Genomic DNA, 23,054 nt, shown 5'->3' on the forward strand with positions numbered 1-23,054 from the left:
TGATTTCATTCAATTCCTTCCTCTCATTAGACCCTATGTTCCCCAACATCTCTAGGAGGTTATTTGTGTCCTTTGTGAAGACAGAACCAAAGTATGTATTTAATTGGTCAGCCATTTCTTTGTTCCCCATTATAAATTCCCCTGATTCTGACTGCAAGGGACCTACGCTTGACTTCACCAATCTTTTTCTCTTCACCTATCTATAGAAGCTTTTACAGTCAGTTTTTATGTTCCCTGCAAGCTTACTGTCAATCTGTTTCCCCCCTCTTAATTAATCCCTTTGTCCTCCTTTGCTGAATCCTAAACTGCTCCCAATCCTCAAGTTTGCTGCTTTTTCTGGCCAAATTATATGTCCTCTCCTTGGATCTTATGCTATCCCTAATTCCCCTTGTTAGCCACGGTTGAGTCACCTTTTTTGTTTTATTTTTATGCCAAACAGGGATGAACAAATTCTGTAGTTTATCCATGCGATCTTTAAATGTTTGCCATTGCCTATCCACCGTCAACCCTTTAAGTAACGTTCCCCAATCCATCCTAGCCAACTCGTGCCTCATACCATCGTAGTTTCCTTTATTTAAATTCAGGACCCTAGGCTCTGAGTCAACTACTTCATCCTCCGTCTTAATGAAGAATTCATCATCATATAATCGCTCCTCCCCAAGGGGCCTCGCAAAACAAGATTGCTAATTAATCCTTTCTAATTACATAATACCCAGCCTAAGATGGCCTGATCTCTAGTTGTTTCCTCGACATTGGTCCAGGAAACCATCCTATATACAATCTATGAATTCCTCCTCCACAGTATTGTTACTAATTTGGTTAGCCCAATCTATATGTAGATTAAAGTCACCCATGATAACTGCTGTGCCCTTATTGCACGCGTCTCTAATTTCCCATTTAATGCCATCCCCAACCTCAGCATTACTGTTTGGGGGTCCGTATACAACTCCCACTAACATTTTCTGCCCCATGGCATTTCTCAGCTCTGCCCATACAGATTCCACATCATCAGAGCTAATATCCTTCCTTACTATTGTGTTAATCTCCCCTTTTACCAGCAATGCTACCCCACCTCCTTTTCCTTTTTCCCGGTTCTTCCTGAATATTGAAAAGCCTTACTGAAGTCCATGTAGACTACATCAACTGCACTACCCTCATCCACACACCTAGTCACCCCCTCTCAAAATTCAATCACATTAGTTAGACATGATCTCCCCCTGACAAAGCCATGCTGACTATCCTTGATCAGTCCTTGCCTCTCCATGTGGAGACTAATTCTGTCCCTCAGAATTTTTTCCAATAATTTCCCTACCACTGTTGTTAGGCTCATTGGCCTGTAATTCCCTGATTTATCCCTACTACCCTTCTTGAATAATGGTACTACGGCACCTCCCCTGTGGCCAGAGGGGTTCTGAAAATTTGTGTCAGCCCCTGCAATGCCTCACACAGCAGCCTGGGATACATCTTGTCTGGGCCTGGGGATTTATTTACTTTTAAGTCCGCTACAACCGCTAGTACCTCCTCCCTCTCAATACTAATTTATTCAAGTATATCACAATCCCCCTGCCTGATTTCTATGCCTACATTGGCCCTCTCCATAGTGAACACAGATGCAAAATATTCATTTGAAACCTCACCTACATCTTCCGGCTCTACACACAGATTGCCACTTTGGTCCCTAATGGGCCCTACTCTATCCCTGGTTATCCTCTTGCCCTTAATCTATATATATATAAAAGAGCTCTTCTGTCTTATACTTATAAAACACCTTGGGATTTTCCTTTATTTTGCCCGCCAGTGTTTTTTCATGCCCCCTCTTCGCTCTCCTAATTTCTTTAAGTACCCCCCTGCACTTTCTATACTCTTCTAGGGCTTCCACTGTTTTTAGTCCTTTGTATCTGCCAAAAGCCTCCCTTTTTTTCCTAATCCATTCTTGTATATCCCTTGACATCCAGGGTTCCCTGGGCTTGTTGGTCCCACCCTTGACCTTTACTGGAACATGTTGGCGTTGTACTCTCTCGGTTTCCTTTCTGAAAGACTCCCACTGCTCTGATGTGGATTTTCCTGCAAGTTGCTGATCCCAGTCCACTTTGGCCAGATCCTGCCTTATCATATTAAAATCGTCCTTCCCCCAATTTAGAACCTTTTATTTCCGGTCCATCTTTGTCCTGTTCCATGACTACCTTTAAATTTCACTGAATTATGGTCACTGTCACCAAAATGCTCTCCTACTGACACTTCTACCACTTGCCTGGCTACATTCCCTAGAATTAGGTCCAGTACCGCCCCCTCTCTTGTAGGACTTTCTACATGCTGGCTCAAAAAGCTCTCCTAGATTCACTTTAAGAATTCCGCACCCTCTAAGCCTTTCACACTCTGACTATCCCAGTTAATATTGGGGAAGTTGAAATCCCCTACAATTATTACCCTATTATTTCTACACTTCTGAGATTTGCCTACATACCTGTTCTTCTCTCTTCCCCCTGACTGTTTGGGGGCCTATAGTACTCTCCCAGCAAAGTGCTTGCCCCCTTTTTGTTTTTAAGTTCTACCCATATGGCCTCATTAGAGGAACCTGCTAAGATATCATCCCCACCCCCCCTTACAGCAGTAATTGACTCCTTGATTAATATTGCGACACCCCCCCTCTGTCTCGCCTGAAGATTCTATACCCCGGAATATTGAGCTGCCAGTCCTGCCCCTCCCTCAACCATGTCTCTGATAGCAACAATATCATACTCCCATGTGTCCACCAACACCTTCAATTCATCTGCCTTACTCACAAGACTCTTTGCATTAAAATAAATGCCATCAGCCTTGCCATACTCCCTTGTGCCGTTACATATTTGCTCTGCCTTCCAGGCTGACTTATTTTTTCCTCTATTTGGCTGTGCATCACCCCCTACCAAAGCTCCACTCTGTATCCCATCCCCCTGCCAAGTTAGTTTAAACCCCCCACCCCCCCCCCCCACAGTACTAGCAAACCTCCCCGCAAGGATGTTGGTCCCATTCCGCTTCAGGTGCAACCCATCCGACTTGTACAGGTCCCACCTTCCCCAGAAGCAGACCCAGTGATCCAGGAACTAAAGCTCTCCCTCCTGTACCAACTCTTTAGCCACGCATTCATCTGCTCTATCCTCCTATTCCTATACACACTAGCACGTGGCACCGGGAGTAATCCAGAGATTACAACCTTTTGAGGTCCTGCTTTTTAATCTGCTACCTAGCTCCCTAAATTCTTGTTGCAGGACCTCATCCCTCTTTCGACCCATGTCGTTGGTACCAATGTGAACCATGACCTCTGACTGTTCGCCCTCCCCCTTCAGAATGCCCTGATGCTGATTTACCTTCAAGTAGCTGTTTCCAGTCCACTTTTGCTAAATCACATCTCAGCTAAGTAAAATTGGCCTTTCCCAAATTGATAACTTTTACTCCTGATCTATCTCTTTGTCCTAAAAGGTGGCAGAGATGCCTGAAGGACTTGATGACAGGTAATTGCACTTTAACAAGGTGTGAACAGCTGCTCGAGCTGCCCAAACTAGCGCTTAATATAGTTTAAGCAACACCTTTTATAATTGACACCTATGGTAATGTCAAATGGTTAGTGCCATTTGCCAAATAATAGGTGGCTGTTCGGGATAAGTGGGGACGGTATAAGTGGTAGGGGCTGTATTGATCCAGATACCAAAAGCACGCCTGCTTTTCAATTAGTACATAGGATATTTAACTTTCACCTGAAATACTCAAACCGGCAGAGGGATCTTGTTTTAACATCTCATTTGAATGAAGGCACCGTTGAATAATGTGGCACTCTTCCAGTGCTGCCCTGGAGTGTCAACGTAGGTTGTGCTTAAGTTCTGGAATAGAACTTAAACCCAGAACCATCTTGATCATCGATCAGTGCTACCAACTGAATCAAGCTGACGCTGGAACTTTTAAACAAAAGTTTGTGTGCTTAAATCACCAGCAGAGTAATAGAAGGTGTTGTCGACAGTGCTATGAAGCGGCATTTACTCAACAATAACCTGCACGCCGATGCTCAGTTTGGGTTCCACCAGGACCACTCGGTTCTAGACCTCATTACAGCCTAGGCCCAAACATGGACAAAAGGGCTGAATTCCAGAGGTGAGAGTGACTGCCCTTGACATCAAGGCAGCATTTGACTGAGTGTAGCATCAAGGAGTTCCAGTAAAATTTGAAGTCAATGGGAATCGGGGAAAACTTTCCACTGGCTGGAGTTATCCCTAGCGCAAAGGAAGATGATTGTGGTTGTTAGCGGTCAATTATCTCAGCCCCAGGACGTTGCTGCAGGAGTTCCTCAGGGCAGTGTCCTAGGCCCAATCGTCTTCAGCTGCTTCATCAATGACCTTCCCTCCATTATAAGGTCAGAAGTGAGCATGTTCGCTGATGATTGCACAGTGTTCAGTTCCATTCGCAACTCCTCGGATAATGAAGCAGTCCATGCCTTTATGCAACAAAACCTGGACAACATTCTGGCTTGGTCTGATGTGTGGTGTGAATGTTACCTGCCACTTAAGTGCCAGGCAATGACTAAGTGAGAGTCTAACCACTGCCCCTTGACATTCAATGGCATTACCATCTCCTCCAAATCCCCCACCATCAACATCCTCGGGGTCACCATTGATAGGAAACTTAACTGGATGAATACTGTGGCTACAAGGGCAGGTCAGAAGCTGGGTATTCTGCAACAAGTGTCTCACCTCTTGACTCACCAAAACCTTTCCACCATCTGCAAGGCACAAGTCAGGAGTGTGATGCAATACTCTTCACTTGCCTGGATGAGTGCAGCTCCAACAACACTCGAAGCTCGACACCATCCAGGACAAAGCAGCCCGCTTGATTGGTACCCCATCCACCACCTTAAATATTCACTTCCTCTACCACCGGTGCACCGTGGCTGCAGTGTGTACCATCTACAAGATGCACTGCAGCAACTCGCCAAGGCTTCTTCGTCAGCACCTCCCAAATCTGCGACCTCTACCACCTAGGAGGACAAGGGCAGCAGGCGCATGGGAGCACCATCACACTATCCTAACTTGGAAATATATCGCGGATACTATATGGGTGAAATTCCTGGAACTCCCTCCCTAACAACACTATGGGAATACCTTCACCACAAGGACTGCAGCAGTTCAAGAAGGCGACTCACCACCACCTTCTCTAGGGCAATTAGGGATGGGCAATAAATGCTGGGCTTGCCAGTGACGCCAATATCTCAGGAGCGAATTTAAAAAAATAAAGTTGAATTTTCATTTGAGAACAGCTATCAATGATGTTTCTTCATACTTCCTTACAATTGATTTTGTTTCTTTCAGGTAAAGTATCCATCCGAAAGGAAGATCTGTGCAAGTACAACTGTAAGGACAGCTGGTTTGCACTCCATCTTGTTGACGCTAACTCTGAAGTTCAGGTAAATTAACTAACCTTTCCCTAAATGTGTCTCGTTGTCACGGGGCGTGGGGGAGTAGCGGGGAAGCAAGAGAGACTATCCTTCTGTTGACTCGTGCAATAAAACTGCACCTGCTGCTTTCCGGTACCTTGTCCAAGTGCCAGTTCTTCAGGCACAGCCTAGGTTGTGATCGTCAGCAGGCTATTTCAGCATGGGTGATATTGCAGTTGAACGTGATCGTTTCCTAATACAACGACCAAAATTGTGTGTTTTCCATGGACCTTGCTCGCTTTTCCATCCCTACCCCAGTGGCTTGGACACCAGCGATAATTTATTGTTTGATATTTTATAGTCTTGTATTACAAGTTGCACTGGTGCCAGTTTTTCAGAAGGCCTGTATGTTGATTTGTCAATTACTAGTTTCCGTTATGTCATTGTACTGCATATTAAGAAATCCAAACTACTTTGACGAAAGTAAATTTATATTTTGTCAGTTTCTGTTCTTGCAAGGCGGGTTGTGCTGCTTCATTCATTGGTCTGTGATGTTTAATTACTTCAGTTAAACAGTAGATACTGACTGGTCCTTAAGCATGTCTATCCTGCTTTCAACAGCTCCTTAAAAACGTGTCAATGGATATTATGCTAAACTCGGAATAATTTTAATTTGATTCCCATAACTAGCAAAGTGAGGTTCATTTCTTTGTGGCAGGACATTACAATTTGGGTTACTTCCCAATACGCTTTCTTCATCCTCTACATGAATGTCAGCTTCCTTATGCAAACCCGTGCTTCCTATGAACCAAAACTGACCTTGAGTCCTGAAGCGCTTTGTCGCAGGGTAAGCAGTGAACCTTTCTGTTGGGGGTAAACACTGGAAATAATGTGAACCAAGCATCGTGCACCCCAGATCCCTCAAATCAGCAGAAGCAACCACACTTAATAGACTAGATAACTAAGGCTAAAGACTGTGTTTCATAGAAGTAAAGTTTTATACAGAAGCAAGAATAAATCTAATTTATATATTTTTTAAATCGAAGATCCTTTTGAGATGCTTTTTACATAAGTACGCACCTTATTCTGCTCATTGCAGCAACCCGCACCTGCAATGGATATACAGGAACTGAACGAAAGCACTAAGGAAAACTTGCCAGATTTATCCCCAGTTAGCTACTGGCTACAGAATTGTCCATCAAGAATCAGAGCAAAGACACAGTGACAGGATCGCTTACATACCAATAACCCCCTGTGTTAATCAGCAGATGTTGATTCTGCCCTTGTGCATCGGGCTAACTTTTGAAAAACAGTATTTTATTTGAACATTCAAAAATAAGCTGTCAATGTTTTATCTGTAACCATCATACAGAATTGGTTGGTGCAAAAATTCATTCTGCCACCTACTGGAGCCAAATGCTTCCTCTCCCAGATATTCCTCCGCACTGAATAAGCTTTTACCCTGATCTCCCAGCAAAAGTGGAATGCTTCTCCATGATGTGTGTCAAAGGAGAACTCCTCTTTTCCCCCCCCTAACCATCCTATCTCCCCCTTCAATCCCAGACAGAGGGAGTTTCAAGAGCCTGGGAACAGTGTCCTTTTCCACCCTCTTGATCTGGGATTGCAAAATACTCAGTTGCAAAATCGGCTGATGTTTTGAATACTGAGCCCAGTGAACCCACAAATATGACAAGAATTTACATCCTCTACACCTACTGTCACGGATGGGAGGCAAATTTATATGGCACAAGATCTCTCGGAGTTCCTATTTGATGACTTGGATTTTGAGAGGACCACTGTAACCAAATTGAGTTTCCTCCTGTTAACCTGGCTGTCCTCTTGCAAACATTTTTCTTTGTAATTGCCATACCACTTAATTTGGTACCATCAGCAAACTTGGCTATCATTCCTCTGAGACTAGTTCAGCCTGATGTGAAGTAGTTGGCATCCTAATGTAATGAGGTTTATTGAATTTCTTTAAACTTGGATTTATTTTTGGGGCGTGGGAAATGGAGATAATCTACACGCCATTAAATGGTGTTTAAAATGGTGTCTTGTAGGAGTCGCTGGAAATAAACAGACTGCGAGACTTTCATAGCAGCAAAGAAAATGCGTGTTAGCTTTATTAACTCTCCGCATGGACTGAGGGACTCGGCCTCGTCGCAGGGCTATGACGTCATCACACAATCGACGACTCTTAAAGGGACCCTGCCCCGATAACCCAACCAAGTTCCGTACATAACATGGAGCGATAACAACATTGGCTATACATAGTGAATTGTGTTACTGTCCCTATGTGGTCTCCGCCACAGTCTAGCACTTGTAGTTTGTGACGCTAAGAATGGTGTAAATCCTGGCAGAATGAAGAGTGTTTCACTCAAACCCACCTGATCTGGGACTATCTAGCTCCTGTCTATTTGCTTGATCTATAATTCTTTTGAGTGCTGCTGTTTTCTACAATCGGTACAATATCCTCAAGTCAGAATTCGAGGTACTTCAGATGCCATTGAACTTTTTACATAGCACTTTTGCAACCAATGTAGAATTGGGCTTACAGACCTGCCCCCCTACTAATTTCATACCTTATGTGGATTCTTCCTTCTGAGTAATATGAGCCAGTAGACCACACACGAATAATAGCGTCACTATTGATGGTATCTTCAAAGATTCATATTTTTGTGCCTTGAAGCTCCAGTTCTTTGTTCTCCTATGACCAGTCATATTAAAACAAACTGCTGTTTCACTGTGATCAAGTCCAGATTTAATTATCTTAACGAAAACCCCAGCAGCAGTGATTCTAAATTGCAGGTTCTGTATTTTGGTTGTCTTGGTCAGAGTCCAGTACAATGCTTTTTAAAAAAAAAAAAATTAAATATGGTGTTGAGCAAAGCCTTTTTGTTGCTTTGCTCACAACTCAAAGTATTATATCCTGTTGCCTTTTGTTAATTAAAAAAACAAGTACATACATATTCTTAGATTGTCCACATCCTGTTTTTCACCTCGTACTTCTATTTCTGCCAGCTTATGGTTTCAGTGTTTCCACAAATTTACAGGTATATTTTGTGCATAAGAAAATAATGTATAATTTTTCCTTCGCTTCGGATTATTTTTGTTGCTTTCAGTGCAGACATCAAACTCGGTGAAGGTCGTACAGATTAAAAGCAGCCTCTTCCCAAACCACACAAGCAAGCCATCTAGTGTCTTTCATACAGGCAAACATAGCACAAGCATTTCTTCACTAAATTTCTCTTGGATAACTGAACCACCTTCAAAAAACCAAGAAATTCATTGAAGAAATGTTTATCAAGGTGCCACCATGTGTCAATTCCAAGATGAGGCAAATCCCAAAGCAAATTTTAAAATCTGGGGAAGTATTTTTGTTGTGGAGTACAGTATTTAACGGCTTGTTTTCAATTAGATGAGTAACATGATACTTGAATGTTGCTACTGCATCCTATTTGTTTGCTAGTTGCCCTTATTATGTTAAAGGGCTATGATGCATAGTGTTTATGCAACAGTGCTCAGGCACCTTTATGGAAAAAGCAATTAGAAAATCCAATTTTACTGCAGTTACATATTAATTACAGTAAGCAAGTAAAAATAAAGACTATAGTTGGCGCCATTTATATTGATTGTAATTATAATGGCAACCATGCTTTCCAGATGAAATTTAAAAACTCAAACCATTGCTTGTTTTATTAATGCCAAATGCAGTGGTTTAAAATGAATGTAGGAATTGGTTTTAATGGACAAATCTTCTTGCTTATTTTCCAGACTCCTCCTCAGAGTCTGACTAAATTCATGAGCATCTGATTAAATCATTGGGCCTGGAACAGCCAGGCACTGCAATGAAACCAGGAGCTGCCTTTTTAAGCGCACTGCTATGCTGAATGTAGCATCACCGGCACAGGCGCATGCTTAAATAGACAGGCCCTGCATGCATCGGGAATGCATTAGCCGAGCTTTGCAATGATTTTTTTCAAGTTATTTTCAGCAGTATAAACTTAAACTTCAGTACTGGGATTAGCTGTAGTGCAACAGTAGTGTCCATTGTAGCTGTGCTTTGACCACACAACATGCTACACCTGCAGCAGATGATCGTGGTGCACAAATTAAGTTTATAATGTTGATCCTATTGTTGACTTTAAAGTAGCAGACTACTATAGTTGATCCCAGCATTTAAGTCTTGCCATACTGTAGCTGACATTCCAAATGATCCTGTTTTGTGATTTCACAGTGAATGTCACAAGAATAAATTGGATAGCTGCTTATAACAGACTAAACACCTGTGTATCAATCAGCCACAGTAGGTGTTGGCGTATCTTTATGTATATTCATCTATTTACTGCTAGTCTCGATCAGAAAAAATCTTCAGTTAACACATCCTTCGATGTGTGTATCTATCAAAAGGATCCGTCTGTCTGGCATACACTCAAAAGTTATAGAGCGTACCTACACATGTTATATCAAAAGAAAGCTTATGATTAGGGGAGTCTCATAGGCGTATTTACTTTTTGGTCAGACAAAAATTGTTCGGACAGTATACAAAAAACGTTCAAAAATCCGCTCATTAGCGGTTGACCAATCCTACCGCTCATTAGCGTTGAGTGACGTGATGGTTGACCAATCCTACAGTTCAGTGACCTGATGGTTGACCAATCGGTGCGTCACGGGGGGTGTTTCATTCCGTGTGTGGGCAGGACCTAATCCTGCAGCCTCCCGAAACGTACCCGCCATTTTTTTCACTGCTTTTACTCAACAGCGAGCGGGGCAGCTGCGGCGGCCCGCTGGAGCGGGAGGTGAGTTGGGGTCACTCGGGCCGGGCCTGACAACCGCTCGGCCCGAGACACAGAGTGGGGCAGCGGCCGGCCGTAAACCGCGCGGCCCTGTAAACTGCCGTTTTACAAAAAAGCCTTGGCAACGCCGGGCCCCCAGGTAGTATTAAAATATTGCTGTTCCCCTTCTTGCCTTCATCATGACAGTGACTTGGACATCCCCAATTACCTTAGAACATCAAACTAGTTGTTGCTTTACAGTGAGACTAGACCAATTTAGCATTGCAAGGGAGGCTGGGATAGCTCGACTCCCAGTAGCATTACCTGAACTTCTCTCATTCAGAATAGGAATGGTGATGTTTTATATACGGCACCTTGTGGCAGAGGGTGGAGTCATATTAGCCAGGTCTTGGGGTTGTGTGTGAAAGAGATGCAGGTGGAGAGGACAAGAAGGAATTGAGTGGCTGTGATTGCCTAATACACAATGTAAAAATTAATTTTACAAAACCACACAGAAGAATAAACGGGTCTTTTTCCGAGTGGCAGGCAGTGACTAGTGGGGTACCGCAGGGATCGGTGCTAGGACCCTAGCTATTCACAATATATTAATGATCTAGACGAGGGAACTAGATGTAATATCTCCAAGTTTGCAGACGACACAAAGCTGTGTGGGTGTGCGCTGTGAGGAGGATGCAGAGAAACTCCAGTATGATTTGGATAGGTTGGGTGATATGGCAGATGCAGTATAATGTGGATAAATGCAAGGTTATCCACTTTGGTGGCAAAACAGGAAGGCAGATTATTATCTGAACGGCAATAGATTGGGAGAAGTGGAAGTGCAATGAGACCTGGGTGTCCTTGTGCACCAGTCGCTGAAGGTAAGCATGCAGGTGCAGCAGGCGGTTAAGAAGGCAAATAGTATGTTGGCCTTCATAGCGAGAGGATTTGAGTGCAGGAGCAAGGATGTCTTGCTGCAGTTCTACAGGGCCTTGGTGAGACCACATCTGGAGTATTGTGTGCAGTTTTGGTCACCTTATCTGAGGCAGGATGTTCTTGCCATGGAGGGAGTGCAGCGAAGATTCACCAGACTGATGCCTGGAATGACGTATGAGGAGAGATTGGGTCGATTGGGCTTATATTCACTGGAGTTCAGAAGAATGAGAGGGGATCTCATTGAAACGTATAAAATTCTAACCGGACTAGATGCAGGAAGGATGTTCCCGATGGCAGGGGAGTCCAGAACCAGGGGTCACAGGATAAGGGGTAAGCTATTTAGGACAGAGATGAGGAGGAATTTCTTCACCCAGAGAGTGGTGAACCTGTGGAATTCTCCACCACTGAAGGCAGTGGAGGCCAATTCATTAAATATATTCAAGAAGGAGTTAGATATATTTCTTAAAGCTAAAGGGATCAAGGGATATGGGGAGAAAGCAGGGACAGGGTACTGAATTTGGATGATCAGCCATGATCTCATTAAATGGCGGAGCAGGCTCGAGGGGCCGAATGGCCTACTCTTGCTCCTATCTTCTATGTTTCTATGTAACCCCAAGTTAGAAACCAGATCTTCAGACTCTCAATCTTCCACAGAAGATTTGGTGAAACTTGGCAAATTGTAATAAATTCAGCTCTATCTGGGGTTGAATTAAAGTAAGTTAATAACCGCTTCTTAACTTCTGGAACATGCTAAACATGTCTTTAAATGTGAGTATGGTTCTTTAGTAAGTGTGTTCAATGGCGTAGGTGGGTGCCAGAACACATCAGATCACTGAAGTGCAATTCTGCCGAAATATCCACTTCAAGTAAAACTCATTTCTGTCAAATTTGCGTTGGAAGTGGAGAAGCTTTTTTTTTACACTTTACATGTTCCAACAACCAGGTAATTGAAAGAAATGTTAGGATCTCAGCTCAGCATGGGCATGACGGTTGGCTTTGGCTTCCTGGTGAAAATCAGCCTGGGTTGGTGTCTGGTCACAATTGAGCGAGCCCTGCTAAAAAGTGGAGGTTATAGATATGGAGGCAAATTTAGATTGTGCCTAAAATGGACAGTTTTGCCAGATTTGTGTCCTGGAGTTATAGTGAGCAGGTGTTTGGAAGTTCACATGCACGAGATTAACTAGAAGTGATCCAGATCTTAAAAACGGTACTTCTCGTCTAAAAGCTGTAGGGACTCTTCTAGTTGAGTAAAAGCAGTGCTTGAGGCTTGGAGAGCCTTTCCAAAACTGATTCAGGGTTTTAAAAAAAACAAACTGGGCTATTGTGCAGATCTACGGTCTGTACAGAACGGCAGTAAAGGGTCCTACTGATGTCCGCACAAAAAAGTGAATTTCCACAGAACAAATCAAGATTGGGCAGCTTGCAGAATGACCGAATGAGGAATTTTTTTAGGTCCACAGAAATTGCATTTTTTTCCTTTTTAATTATCAGTGTCTTGTTCACTTTTCCGTCTTCCAATGAAATCCAAAAAACGGTCAGTCTTTTCAGGTTTGTGGTGTAACCTGAGCCTTTTAATCAGGAAATGGCAATGTGGGTAAGGAGTGGCATTCCTGCTGTATAGTTCTAACCACAATATTCTCCGTGTGTGTGGTTTGCTAAACCATTATCTAATTTTAGTTAAATAATTAAATTTTATAGTACATGGAAGAGTTGCCAAATGTATTAAAGTAGTGCTTATTAGCGTTATTGTTTGACTACTGTACTCTGTCCCAGTGTTAAATCAGCTATTCTATATCGGAGGCAAAAAGGGACCATGTCACATTAGAAATATGTTTGAGGAGCACTGTGTCAACTGGTGAGGCTTCAACCATAACATTTTTCCAATGTCAGTGAAGAAGAATTGGTCTGAAGACGATGAAAACCACTGCAATGTCGCAGCTTATCTTTTGCAATATTCCAAGTGTTGATGCTCTCCTGTCTTTGAGAAGGTTTATTAGTGATGATTGTGTGGCTATCGAGGTTTCACCCAGGTCCCTACCCAATTGCAGGAAATGCTGTGGAAACCAGACAAGTACAGGAGCTAATTTTTGTACATATTATGCAAAATATAATGACCTTGTATAGCACATCTACTTTAGGCAGAGACCAGTTTCCAGTATTGCATGCAGTGCATTTCCCTCACCTAATCACATTAATCAAATTGATGCTTGCATCTGTCTTTGATTTTGAGAACATTTTGTATTTGGGGAGGGCACCAACTGCCTTAGTTCATCGATTGGCTAGTTTGTGTTTTAGGTATTCGTTTTTTGGGGGCGTGGGGCGGTAGGGGATAAATTCTTTGGAACACAGATTTTTGATCCAGGATTAGAATTTTCATGGGAAATAGTTGTTCCTGGAAAGTTACTGGAATAGCCTTTTTGCCTGTCATTTGTATCACAAGAACGCAGTTATGATGTTTGTGTACATTGGAAGTGTTGTTATGCTATTGTTTCTCTCCCTGCACCAAGTGCAATGATTTTCCCACTTTTCTTATTCTTGGAGCTGAATGTGTAGTGATTGATTGTGCCACTGGATAATTTCAAACCATGGGCCTGCTAACCTGAACTTAGTTTTTAAATTATATTAGATATTGCACTTCAGATGGCTGGTCGTCTCATGCAAGTATTTTTTTCCTGGCAGTCACCACATTTCACTGTGGTGAAGAATGGAATTCTTTGGACTTAACTTCTGGTAGAAGAATGATACTGAGTAGAGCTGTATTGTGAGTCAGTGGGAGCAAAACACCATCTTGCACTACTCTGCTAACAGAGTCGAGGCCAAAAACTAAAAGCAGACCTTGTGACTGCCCTTGACATATTTGCACTGGAGATGCAGCACTTTGGTTTAAATAGCTTTAGGTGTTAGTTGACATAACTTTTAAGTTCATGTTTGTTCATGAATCAGAATGAACGTGATGTTTTCTACATTACAACAGTGACTCCACTTTAAAAGTACTTCATTGGCTGTAAAGCACTTTGAGACGTCCGGTGGTCATGAAAGGCGCTATATAAATGCAAGTCTGTCTGTCTTTCTTTATTTCAAGGTGCTTTTACATTATGTGTATGCTACCTCAGCAAGCTGCACCCCATAGTGTAAACAAGCCCAGGTCCCTTATCCTGTTGGCATCATAGACTCACAATTTCTTGGGTCTATCACTCTGCCTCTGAGATAAGAGAGCTCATTTTAGGAATGTAGCTGCAATGATTCCATCTCGGCATTTGCTACCGGGGGCTCCATTTCAAAGCAAAAGAAAAATCAAGACTTGCATTCATATAGCGCCTTTCATGACCACCGGACGTCCTAAAGTGCTTTACAGCCAATTAAGTACTTTTTGAAGTGTAGTCACTGTTGTAGAAAATGCAGCAGCCAATTTGCACACAGCAATGTGATAATTAACATCACTAAAACTGATTATCTGGTCATTAAGGGATAAATATTGGCCAGGACAATAATTGAGTGATAAAAGCAGGGCCCAGTGTGTGTGTGTATATGGAGGCCAGCTATTTATTATGAATGTAAAAGTGAGAGCATAGAGCATGATGCCAGTCTCCTGAAAATGGATGAATAAATTGACACGTGTTATGAATTCAAATCTGACACACATCTACTCTGCTTCAGTGGTATCAGGCCATAAGCAGATCTCCCATCCCCTGCAGTCTTCTGCATTTACCTTCACAATATCTGGGTAAATAATTAATAATTCAATTTTTATTTGTCATATATGCAGCAGACTGCACAATGAAATGTTGATTTTTTACGAGTCCTCCCAACATTGGAATAAATATGGCATAACAATGATAAAAATACTAATAGAAATACTAATAGAAAGACAGTAATAATAAATTAATCATTCATGAGTCTTATGGCCTGGGGGTAGACGCTGTTTCAAAACCTGTAGGTATGAGACCGTATGCTTCGGTATCTCTTACCGGACGGGAGCAGGGCGAAGAGGTTGTGGCTGGGGTGACTCGCGTCTTTAATGATTCTCGGGGCCTTCCCCCGGCACCCCTCGGGGTAGATATCCTGCACAGCAGGTAGTTTAATTCCTATAGTGTGTTGTGCAGCTTTCACTACCATCTGTAGAGACTTGCGGTCTGTGGCGGTGCAGTTGCCATACCAGGTAGTGATGCAGCCGGACAGGATACTCTCGATGGTGCACCAGTAGAAGTTGGTGAGAATCTGGGGGGCCATTCCAAATTTCTTCAGTCTCCTGAGGAAGAACAGGCGTTGGCATGCCTTCTTGGTTACAACGTCGATGTGATGGGACCACGTTAAGTCTTCCGTAATGAATACACCCAGGAATTTGAAGCTGCTGACCCTCCACCTCCGCCCCTTCGATGCAGATTGGGGTGTGTCCCTCCCCCTGCCGCTTCCTGTAATCCACGATCATCTCCTTTGTTTTGCTGATGTTGAGGGAGAGGTTGTACTTGCACCATTCTCCTAGGGCTCTTCCCTCCTCCCTGTAGCCTGTCTCGTCGCTATCTGTGATCAGGCCTACAATGGTAGTGTCATCAGCAAACTTGATGGAGTTGGAGTTGAAGTTGTGCGTGGCCACGCAATCGTGAGTAAACGGAGTACAGAAGGGGGCTGAGCACACAACCCTGGGGAGCTCCCGTGTTCAGGATCAGTGTGGAGGAGGTGTTTCTGCCTATTTTCACCACCGGGGTCTTCCCGTCAGGAAGTCCAGGATCCAGTTGCATAGGGAGGTGTTAAGTCCGAGCTCACTGAGCTTGTTGACAAGCTTGGAGGGGATAATGGTATTGAATGCTGAACTATAATCAATGAACAACATTCTCACATAGGTGTTCCTCTTATCCAGGTGTGATAAGGCAGTGTGCAGTACAGTGGCGATGGCATCATCCCTAGATCTGTTTGGGCGGTAGGCAAATTGGAGTGGGTCCAGTGTGTCGGGTAGTAACGAGTTGATGTGGGTTTTGACCAGCCTCTCAAAGCACTTCATGATGACAGAAGTGAGTGCTATGGGACGGTAGTCGTTTAAACAGGTTACTTTTGTTTTTTTGGTGACTGGAATAACCGATGTCATCTTGAAGCGGGTGGGGACTACAGACTGGTACAGTGAACGGTTGAATATATCCGTAAACATGGCTGCCAGCTGGTCAGCGCATGCTCTAAGGACACGCCCAGGGATTCCATCTGGACCGGGTGCTTTGTGGGTGTTCACTCTCTTAAAGGTCTTGCTCACGTCAGCCACGGAGATTGAGAAGACCCAGTCGTCCTAAGCCGCGGGCGCCCTTGTAACAGGCCAGTTGTTGTTGGCTTCAAACCGGGCGTAAAAAGTGTTAAGCACATCCGGGAGAGAGGCATTGCTGGCCATGACACAGTTGGGTTTCCCTTTGTAGTCTGTAATAGATTGTAGTCCACTCCACATCCTTCGCGAATCTGAGCTATGATAGTGTGACTCCACTTTGTCCGTGTATTGTCTTTTTGCATTTTTGATGGTTTTTCTGAGGTCGTACCTTGATTTCTTGTACTCATCCATGTCCCCAGAGTTGAATGCGATGGACCGTGCTTTTAGCATAGCACGGATATTGCCATTTACCCATGGTTTCTGGTTGGGAAATGTTTGTACAACAATCCTCGGAACAACGTCGTCTATGCACTTGTTTATGAAACTAATGATTGAATCTGTATATGTGTTGATGTCATTGTCTGAGGCATTCCGGAACATATCCCAGTCAGTGGAATCAAAACCGTCTTGTAACATAGCGTCTGATTGATCCGACCAGCGTTGTAGCGATCTCATCACAGGCTTTTCCTGTTTCAGTTTCTGCCTATAGGTGGGTAGCAGCAGGATGGAGTCGTGATCTGATTTGCCGAAGGGAGGGCGGGGGAGGGCCTTGTATCCATCCCGGAATGGAGTGTAAACGTGATCTAGTGTGTTCTTGGCTCGCGTTGGGCAGGTGATATGCTGATGGTATTTAGGCAGTACTTTCTTCAGATTGGCTTTGTTGAAATCGCCAGCCACGATGAATGCAGCCTCTGGATGGGAAGTTTCAAGCCTGCTAATGATCCCATACAGCTTGTTTAGTGCCCTATTTGCGTCGGCCTGTGGTGGAATATACACCGCTGTAATGATCTCGGATGAGAACCCTCTCGAGGTAGAAGAGTCGGCATTTGATCATCAGATGTTCAAGATCGGGTGAACAAGAAGATGCAAGTAGTTCCACGTCGGAACACCAAGAATTGTTGATCATAAAGCATACTCCACCCCCTCTTCCCCGAGTCCTTTGTTCGGTCTAGCCGGTGAATGTTGAATCCCTCTGGTTGAATGGCCGAAGCTGGTGTCGATGGATCAAGCAAAGTCTCAGTAAAAATCAAGACATTGCAGTTCTTAATGTCTCGCTGGAAGGTGAGCCTCCCTCTGAGTTCGTCCAGCTTATTGTCCAGTGACTGCACATTCACCAGGAGAATACTCGGATGGGTGGGGTGGTGTTCACCTCACCTCAGCTTCACTAATGCACCTGCTCGTCTGCCCTGCTTGCGCCGTCGTCGCTTCTTGATCACAGGAATGAAGTCGGGTAAGTAGATGGCAGTAGCGGCAGAATCCCAGTTCGAAAAATTGGGGGTAGGTCCTATATCTCCGGACGATCTTATGTCCAGAAGTGATTGACGGTTGTGGATAAGTGAAGAAACAGTACTTACAAAATTGTTTAATAATAACAAAATAATAAATAATGTGGAAAGTTGTGGACGAGCTCGTAAAACAGCAGCTACCCTCATAAACCATACAGGTCGGTTAAACAGTAGAATATTTTTTTTAAAACAACTAAACTACTAATACTAAAACTAGAATGCTAAATAGTAGAATACTAAAATGCTAACAGTACGATATATTAAAATACAACATTAAATACAAATAAATAAATTAAATACAACATTAAAATACCAGTTGGGGAGGAGCTCGTAAAACAGCAGCCATACAGGTCAGCGCTGATGTCATTAAAAAAAAACCAACGATAACGAGATCCAAGGATCGAACCAAGACTCTCTGTCTATATGTTCAGAATATTTTACAGCAAGTAGCAGTGAACCATTTTCTAGTCATACACCAAAGTATGGAGTCATTGTAGATTGAAGTGCTGAAACATGAGGTCAGGGAGAAGGAGAGGCAGTATTAATTTTATCCTCTATACTGTTTTAATTCACTTTCTACTTGTTGTGTTTTCAAACAGGGAAAAGTTCACCTGGAAGTTAAACTTAATGAACTTATAACAGAGACAGGATCGGTTTGTCAGCAATTGGTAGTACGGTGAGTACAGATCTGAGAGAACAATAGTTATTATTTATATTGACTGAACCATAAAGATCATGTATGGAAGCAGACTATTTGATCCATTCCAAGACAAAGTGTAATTTTCATTCTTACTGACTTTCCATAATTATTCTCGACTTTTAAGAAAGGGAAAGTTGGAACTCTTGAATTTCTCTTTCACCTTTAAATTTTTGAATATAAATTTTAGAATAACAATCCAGCGATACAATGGTGCATTCTACAGATGACTGTACCCTGGATTCACTGTGTTCTATAGTTTTTGAGCATCGCTAATCTTTGATTTCCTTTAGGAATATAAAATCAGTTGATAAAATGATTTGACCACTGAGGGATCTACTAGTGTGGCATTTTTGTACCAATGCTGTATCATATTTTTGCTGGGAGGTTACAGTGGATGGGGTGTGTTCTGTGGCTGACTGAAAATCTGATGCTGGTGAAGTGTGACAGGAAATGTAAGATGGACGAACAGATGCAAAGATTGTTCTTTCTTTAAAGGGGGAAAGGAAATGTAAGTAAAAACTGTTGTGGTTTAGGGGATCTTTGCATTTTCTGTAGACTGCTTGGTTAGAAAGCTGTTCTATTTGAACTTACTGGTGTGACATACTATACCGTATGGAATCTTTAAATCATGAGTTTCATCATTAGACACACTTAAGTCAAACTATTGCACAGGACTAGATCTATTTCTACGGATTTTAATATATTTTTGCCAGTGACGACTTCAATGGAACTGGCTGGAAATGGTCAAGGAGCATGACAGTGAGTTGATTTGGTGGATAGTCTGAACCTAGAGAGCTTCATTGATCCTGCCGTTCTCAGCTGGGTATATTATTTCAGTTCTGTTTGTACAGTAAGTCACAAAAGCTCCTCCCACCTGGTTTGACCAATAGCAGCACTCCATTGAAGCAGAGCTTTTTAACTAAAACAAATAAAAAGCAAGAGAGAATATCAATCCACATTTCTTTATAATTTATTTTTAGAAAGGTCAAGCCTAGATGATTTCTTTCCAAATTTTCTGTCCATTTTTCTTCCCTTCCTTCTCTGTTGGCTCTTGACATCTGCTGAGTTGCAGTTCCACAGATTCTGGGTGCCCTCCAGTACCTTACCCAAGAGGTATTCTTCATGTCTGAGTCTGGACAGTGCAGCAAACGAGCCATTTATCCTGACCAATCACAGACCAGCCTGATTCTGTCCCCTTCCCTCTTTCCACATGTGTACTCGCTCTTGAAAGGTTCAGTACAACCATCTAACTTGGACCTGCTCGGTCTGATCCACTGCAGTCTTTCAATGAGCAGTTTCAAAGGGAGGTGTTTTTAAACATTTATTTGTCATTCTTGCAGCACTTGACTTTGACATTATGTTGCATGTTGATGCCAACTGGCGAAGATCCATCTTTGTTCAACACCTTTATTCAGCCAAATTCAAACTGGGCATTTCAATTTTCAAAACCATTTCATCGCACTAATCTTAAAAATTTTTTTAAAAATCTGCTGTTGTTTGAGCTGCCGATGCTACAGTTAGTTGGAAGCAATCTCCATTGCCTGCAAATGACCTCATGTTAACCAACTGAGACTGCTAAATGGATGCATGATGTTGTACTCCAAATTACAAAGCATGGAGGTTTCATAATGAACAAGATTTGACTCTTCTAGCTGCTAATTGGACCTTAATAACATCGATAAATCTCTGGTGGAGACCCAAGAGGCTGACGTGTATATACCTTGTACAGTATCTGGACATGGAATGGAGCACAAGTGTTGTAACAAGACTAGGGGATTTGGTAAGGTCACATACTAGAATCATTTATGAACTGCTCCGAACCCAAAGCCACTGTTGGACTGAACCGTCCCACTCTCTCAATTTATGCAATCTACAGCCTTTGGTTTGTCATTGTGACCACAGCCCTAGGAAGGTTGCTGCTTTAGTTTGTTTAGTGTGATTAATCGGTAATAGGAAGGGAATTTCTGTGGTACTTTGAAAGTACGGAGATTATTTGCAGTCCAATTTCCAGAACTTTCCATATGTGGGATGGACTTCTTTATATGACCAGATCCTTTGTGGCTTTGTTCAGTGAGCTAAGCAGATAAATGATTTAGTAACACTAATAGTCGTATGCTGTGTAACACGCATCGTGCTATCAGGACTGCTGACGTATAGTAACTGATGCAGTCAGTTTCTGTTTTGTGAAATCAGCGAAGTGTGATGGGAGAAAGTGTTGCAGGAAGTAAATGGAACACTTGAATTAAGTGTGTGTGTTCTGTAAGACTTTTAATATAAATGCCATGGGAAGCAAAATACAGTGAGGGTCTTAAAGAGCGCGTGGGAGGCGGAGGAGTTTAGGGAGGGAATTCCAGAGCGTGTTGCCTAGACCATTGGTGGGTGAAGGAAAGGGGATTGCGTAAGAGTCCAGAGTCAGTGGGATGGAGAGTTTGGGGGAGGTGGTTGTAGGGTTTGAAAAGATTCGAGATTGGGAGGGGCAAGGCTATGAAGGGATTTGAATACAAAGCTGAGTTTTTAATTTGAGAACTGGGAGCCTACGTAGGTCAGCAAGGGTGGGACTGATTGAGCGGGACGTGGTGAGGGCTAAAATATGAGCAGCAGAGATTTGGATGAGCTGAAGTTTACAGAGGATGGAGGCTGGGAGGCTGTCCAGTAAAGCATTGAAATAGTCAAGTCTGGAGATGTTAAAAGACATTAAGGGTTTCAATGGAAGATGGCCTGAAGTAGTGGTTGAGGTGGGAATTGTTAGAGGTGAAAGCAGATGGTCTTCGTGATGGAAAAGATATGGGGTCAGAAGCTCAGGGTCAGCTAGGATCCTGAATTTGCAAGCCGTCTGGTTCAATCTGAGACAGTGGCTGGGGAGGAGAATGGAATCGCTGGCATGGATCGAGTTTGTGGCAGGGTCCCAAGATTACTGGTTTGGTCATCCAAGTTTAGCTGGAGGAAATTGCTGTCAGACTGCCTGTCCGACGTCCAGCATTGAGACAGTGGATGGGTTGAAAGAGGCTGCGGAGAGGTAGAGTTGGTTGTCATTAGCATAGATGTAGAAGCTGACCCCACTTTAAGCATTTTCTCTTCTCCTGAGGCTTGGGCTTTGGACCAAGTTCATTGTTGCAGGCAGCTCTCTGTTCTTCTCCCAAGTGGCAATTCTTCATGCGTGACCAACCAGGAAGAAGAGGCAGGAGAAGGGGTTTTCACAATTTCACTAGTCCTATTGTACCATGTGATTAATGATAGAGATGGAGAATGGCTTTTATACAGTAAAAGACGGTCCATACTAAGGTGTTTGGATGCACTGAATGACATGACCCCAAGACTCGTTTCTACCTTAAATCACATTACTAAATATGTAGAGTTAATTATAATGTATATTTTTATAATACTTATTGCTACAAAGAAATTTAGAGGAAACCTATCTGAGCAGAAAGTTCGATAGCAAAATACTGCAGATGCTGGAAATCTGAAATAACAACAGAAAATGCTGGAAAAACTCAGCAGGCCAGGCAACATCCATGGAGAGAAATTAGAGTCAACGTTTCGGGTCAAAACCCTTTATCAAGACTGAAGAGGCACAGGGAATGAAATAGATTAAGAGGCCGGGCTGGGAGAGAACAAAAGAGAAGAGACATTAAGAGGCATTCAAAATGAGTCGAGATGGTGATAGGACTAGTGGAGACAAAAGATCTCCAGCCCGGCCTCTTAACCTATTTCATTCCCTGTGCCTCTTTAGTCTTGATAAAGGGTTTTGACCCGAAACGTTGACTCTAATTTCTCTCCACGGATGTTGCCTGGCCTGCTGAGTTTTTCCAGCATTTTCTGTTGTTATTTATGAGCAGAAAATTCCTTCAATTCATACAGGCATAAGGCACTTGTGTGTCCCCCCACAAGCGCCAGCAATGCTGCCACTTGTTTTCCATTGGGATGTGTTGCAGTGATGTGGATAGGTCCTATTCTCTCCCTTTTGGCAGCCTAATTCCTTTCCTTGGTGTCGTGCTTGACAGCCCGATTGGGATTTGCAAATTGACATGGACAGGGTGGCTTGTTTGGCTTTATAACTTAATTTTCTTGGTGTCAAAATCTGAATTCTTTACCCAGCTGTCTCTGGCTTAGCTTAAGGGTTTAGAGGCCTCTGGTAATATGTTCATCTCAGCTGGCTGTGTACTATCTTGATCCAAATAAACTCTCAAACATTCCGATTTTGAAGCAACGCAGGCTCTCATCCATGGTGAAATGTTTGTCTGCTAAGATTTACTTTTGTAAGTGATCAAAGTGGTGTATTTTTGATTAGTTGTTTGGTTGAATTGCACGAGTTCCGGAAGCGCTTTGTTAATTGAAACCCGTGCATTCATTGGGAACTCGAAGGGTCATCATGAACCTAAATATAGATGGATGTACCCGAGGGAATTTGATAAAAGGAGAATTCTTTTTTTTTTTGGTTTTTAAATAATTCAATTCAGTCGTTTACTCTCAAAACTTCCCTCTTGAATACTGTCGGCTGTATGCTGCTATGTTGTGCAGAAATGCATCTTGTAACATTGTGTGCTCTAAACTGCCTGACATTCCCAATAATTCAACTTGGTTTCCCACCTCCCATTATGCTGAAAAATTCTCT

The 23,054-nt window shown here is 42.9% G+C and overlaps 1 protein-coding gene across 1 annotated transcript in view; it reads left to right on the forward strand.

Moving 5' to 3' along the window:
- rasa2 (RAS p21 protein activator 2) overlaps window positions 1-23,054 on the forward strand; it is a 191,712-nt gene that overhangs the window by 79,678 nt on the left and 88,980 nt on the right. Inside the window, exons 4-5 of the mRNA XM_085989925.1 lie at window positions 5,337-5,431; window positions 18,342-18,418. Coding sequence (XP_085846051.1) covers window positions 5,337-5,431; window positions 18,342-18,418 — 172 coding nt within the window. The remainder of the gene's footprint in view (window positions 1-5,336; window positions 5,432-18,341; window positions 18,419-23,054) is intronic.

This window comes from Somniosus microcephalus, chromosome 6 (assembly GCF_052327205.1).
Source record: "Somniosus microcephalus isolate GS21.2 chromosome 6, FLI_Smic_1.0, whole genome shotgun sequence".
Classification (NCBI taxonomy): domain Eukaryota; kingdom Metazoa; phylum Chordata; class Chondrichthyes; order Squaliformes; family Somniosidae; genus Somniosus; species Somniosus microcephalus.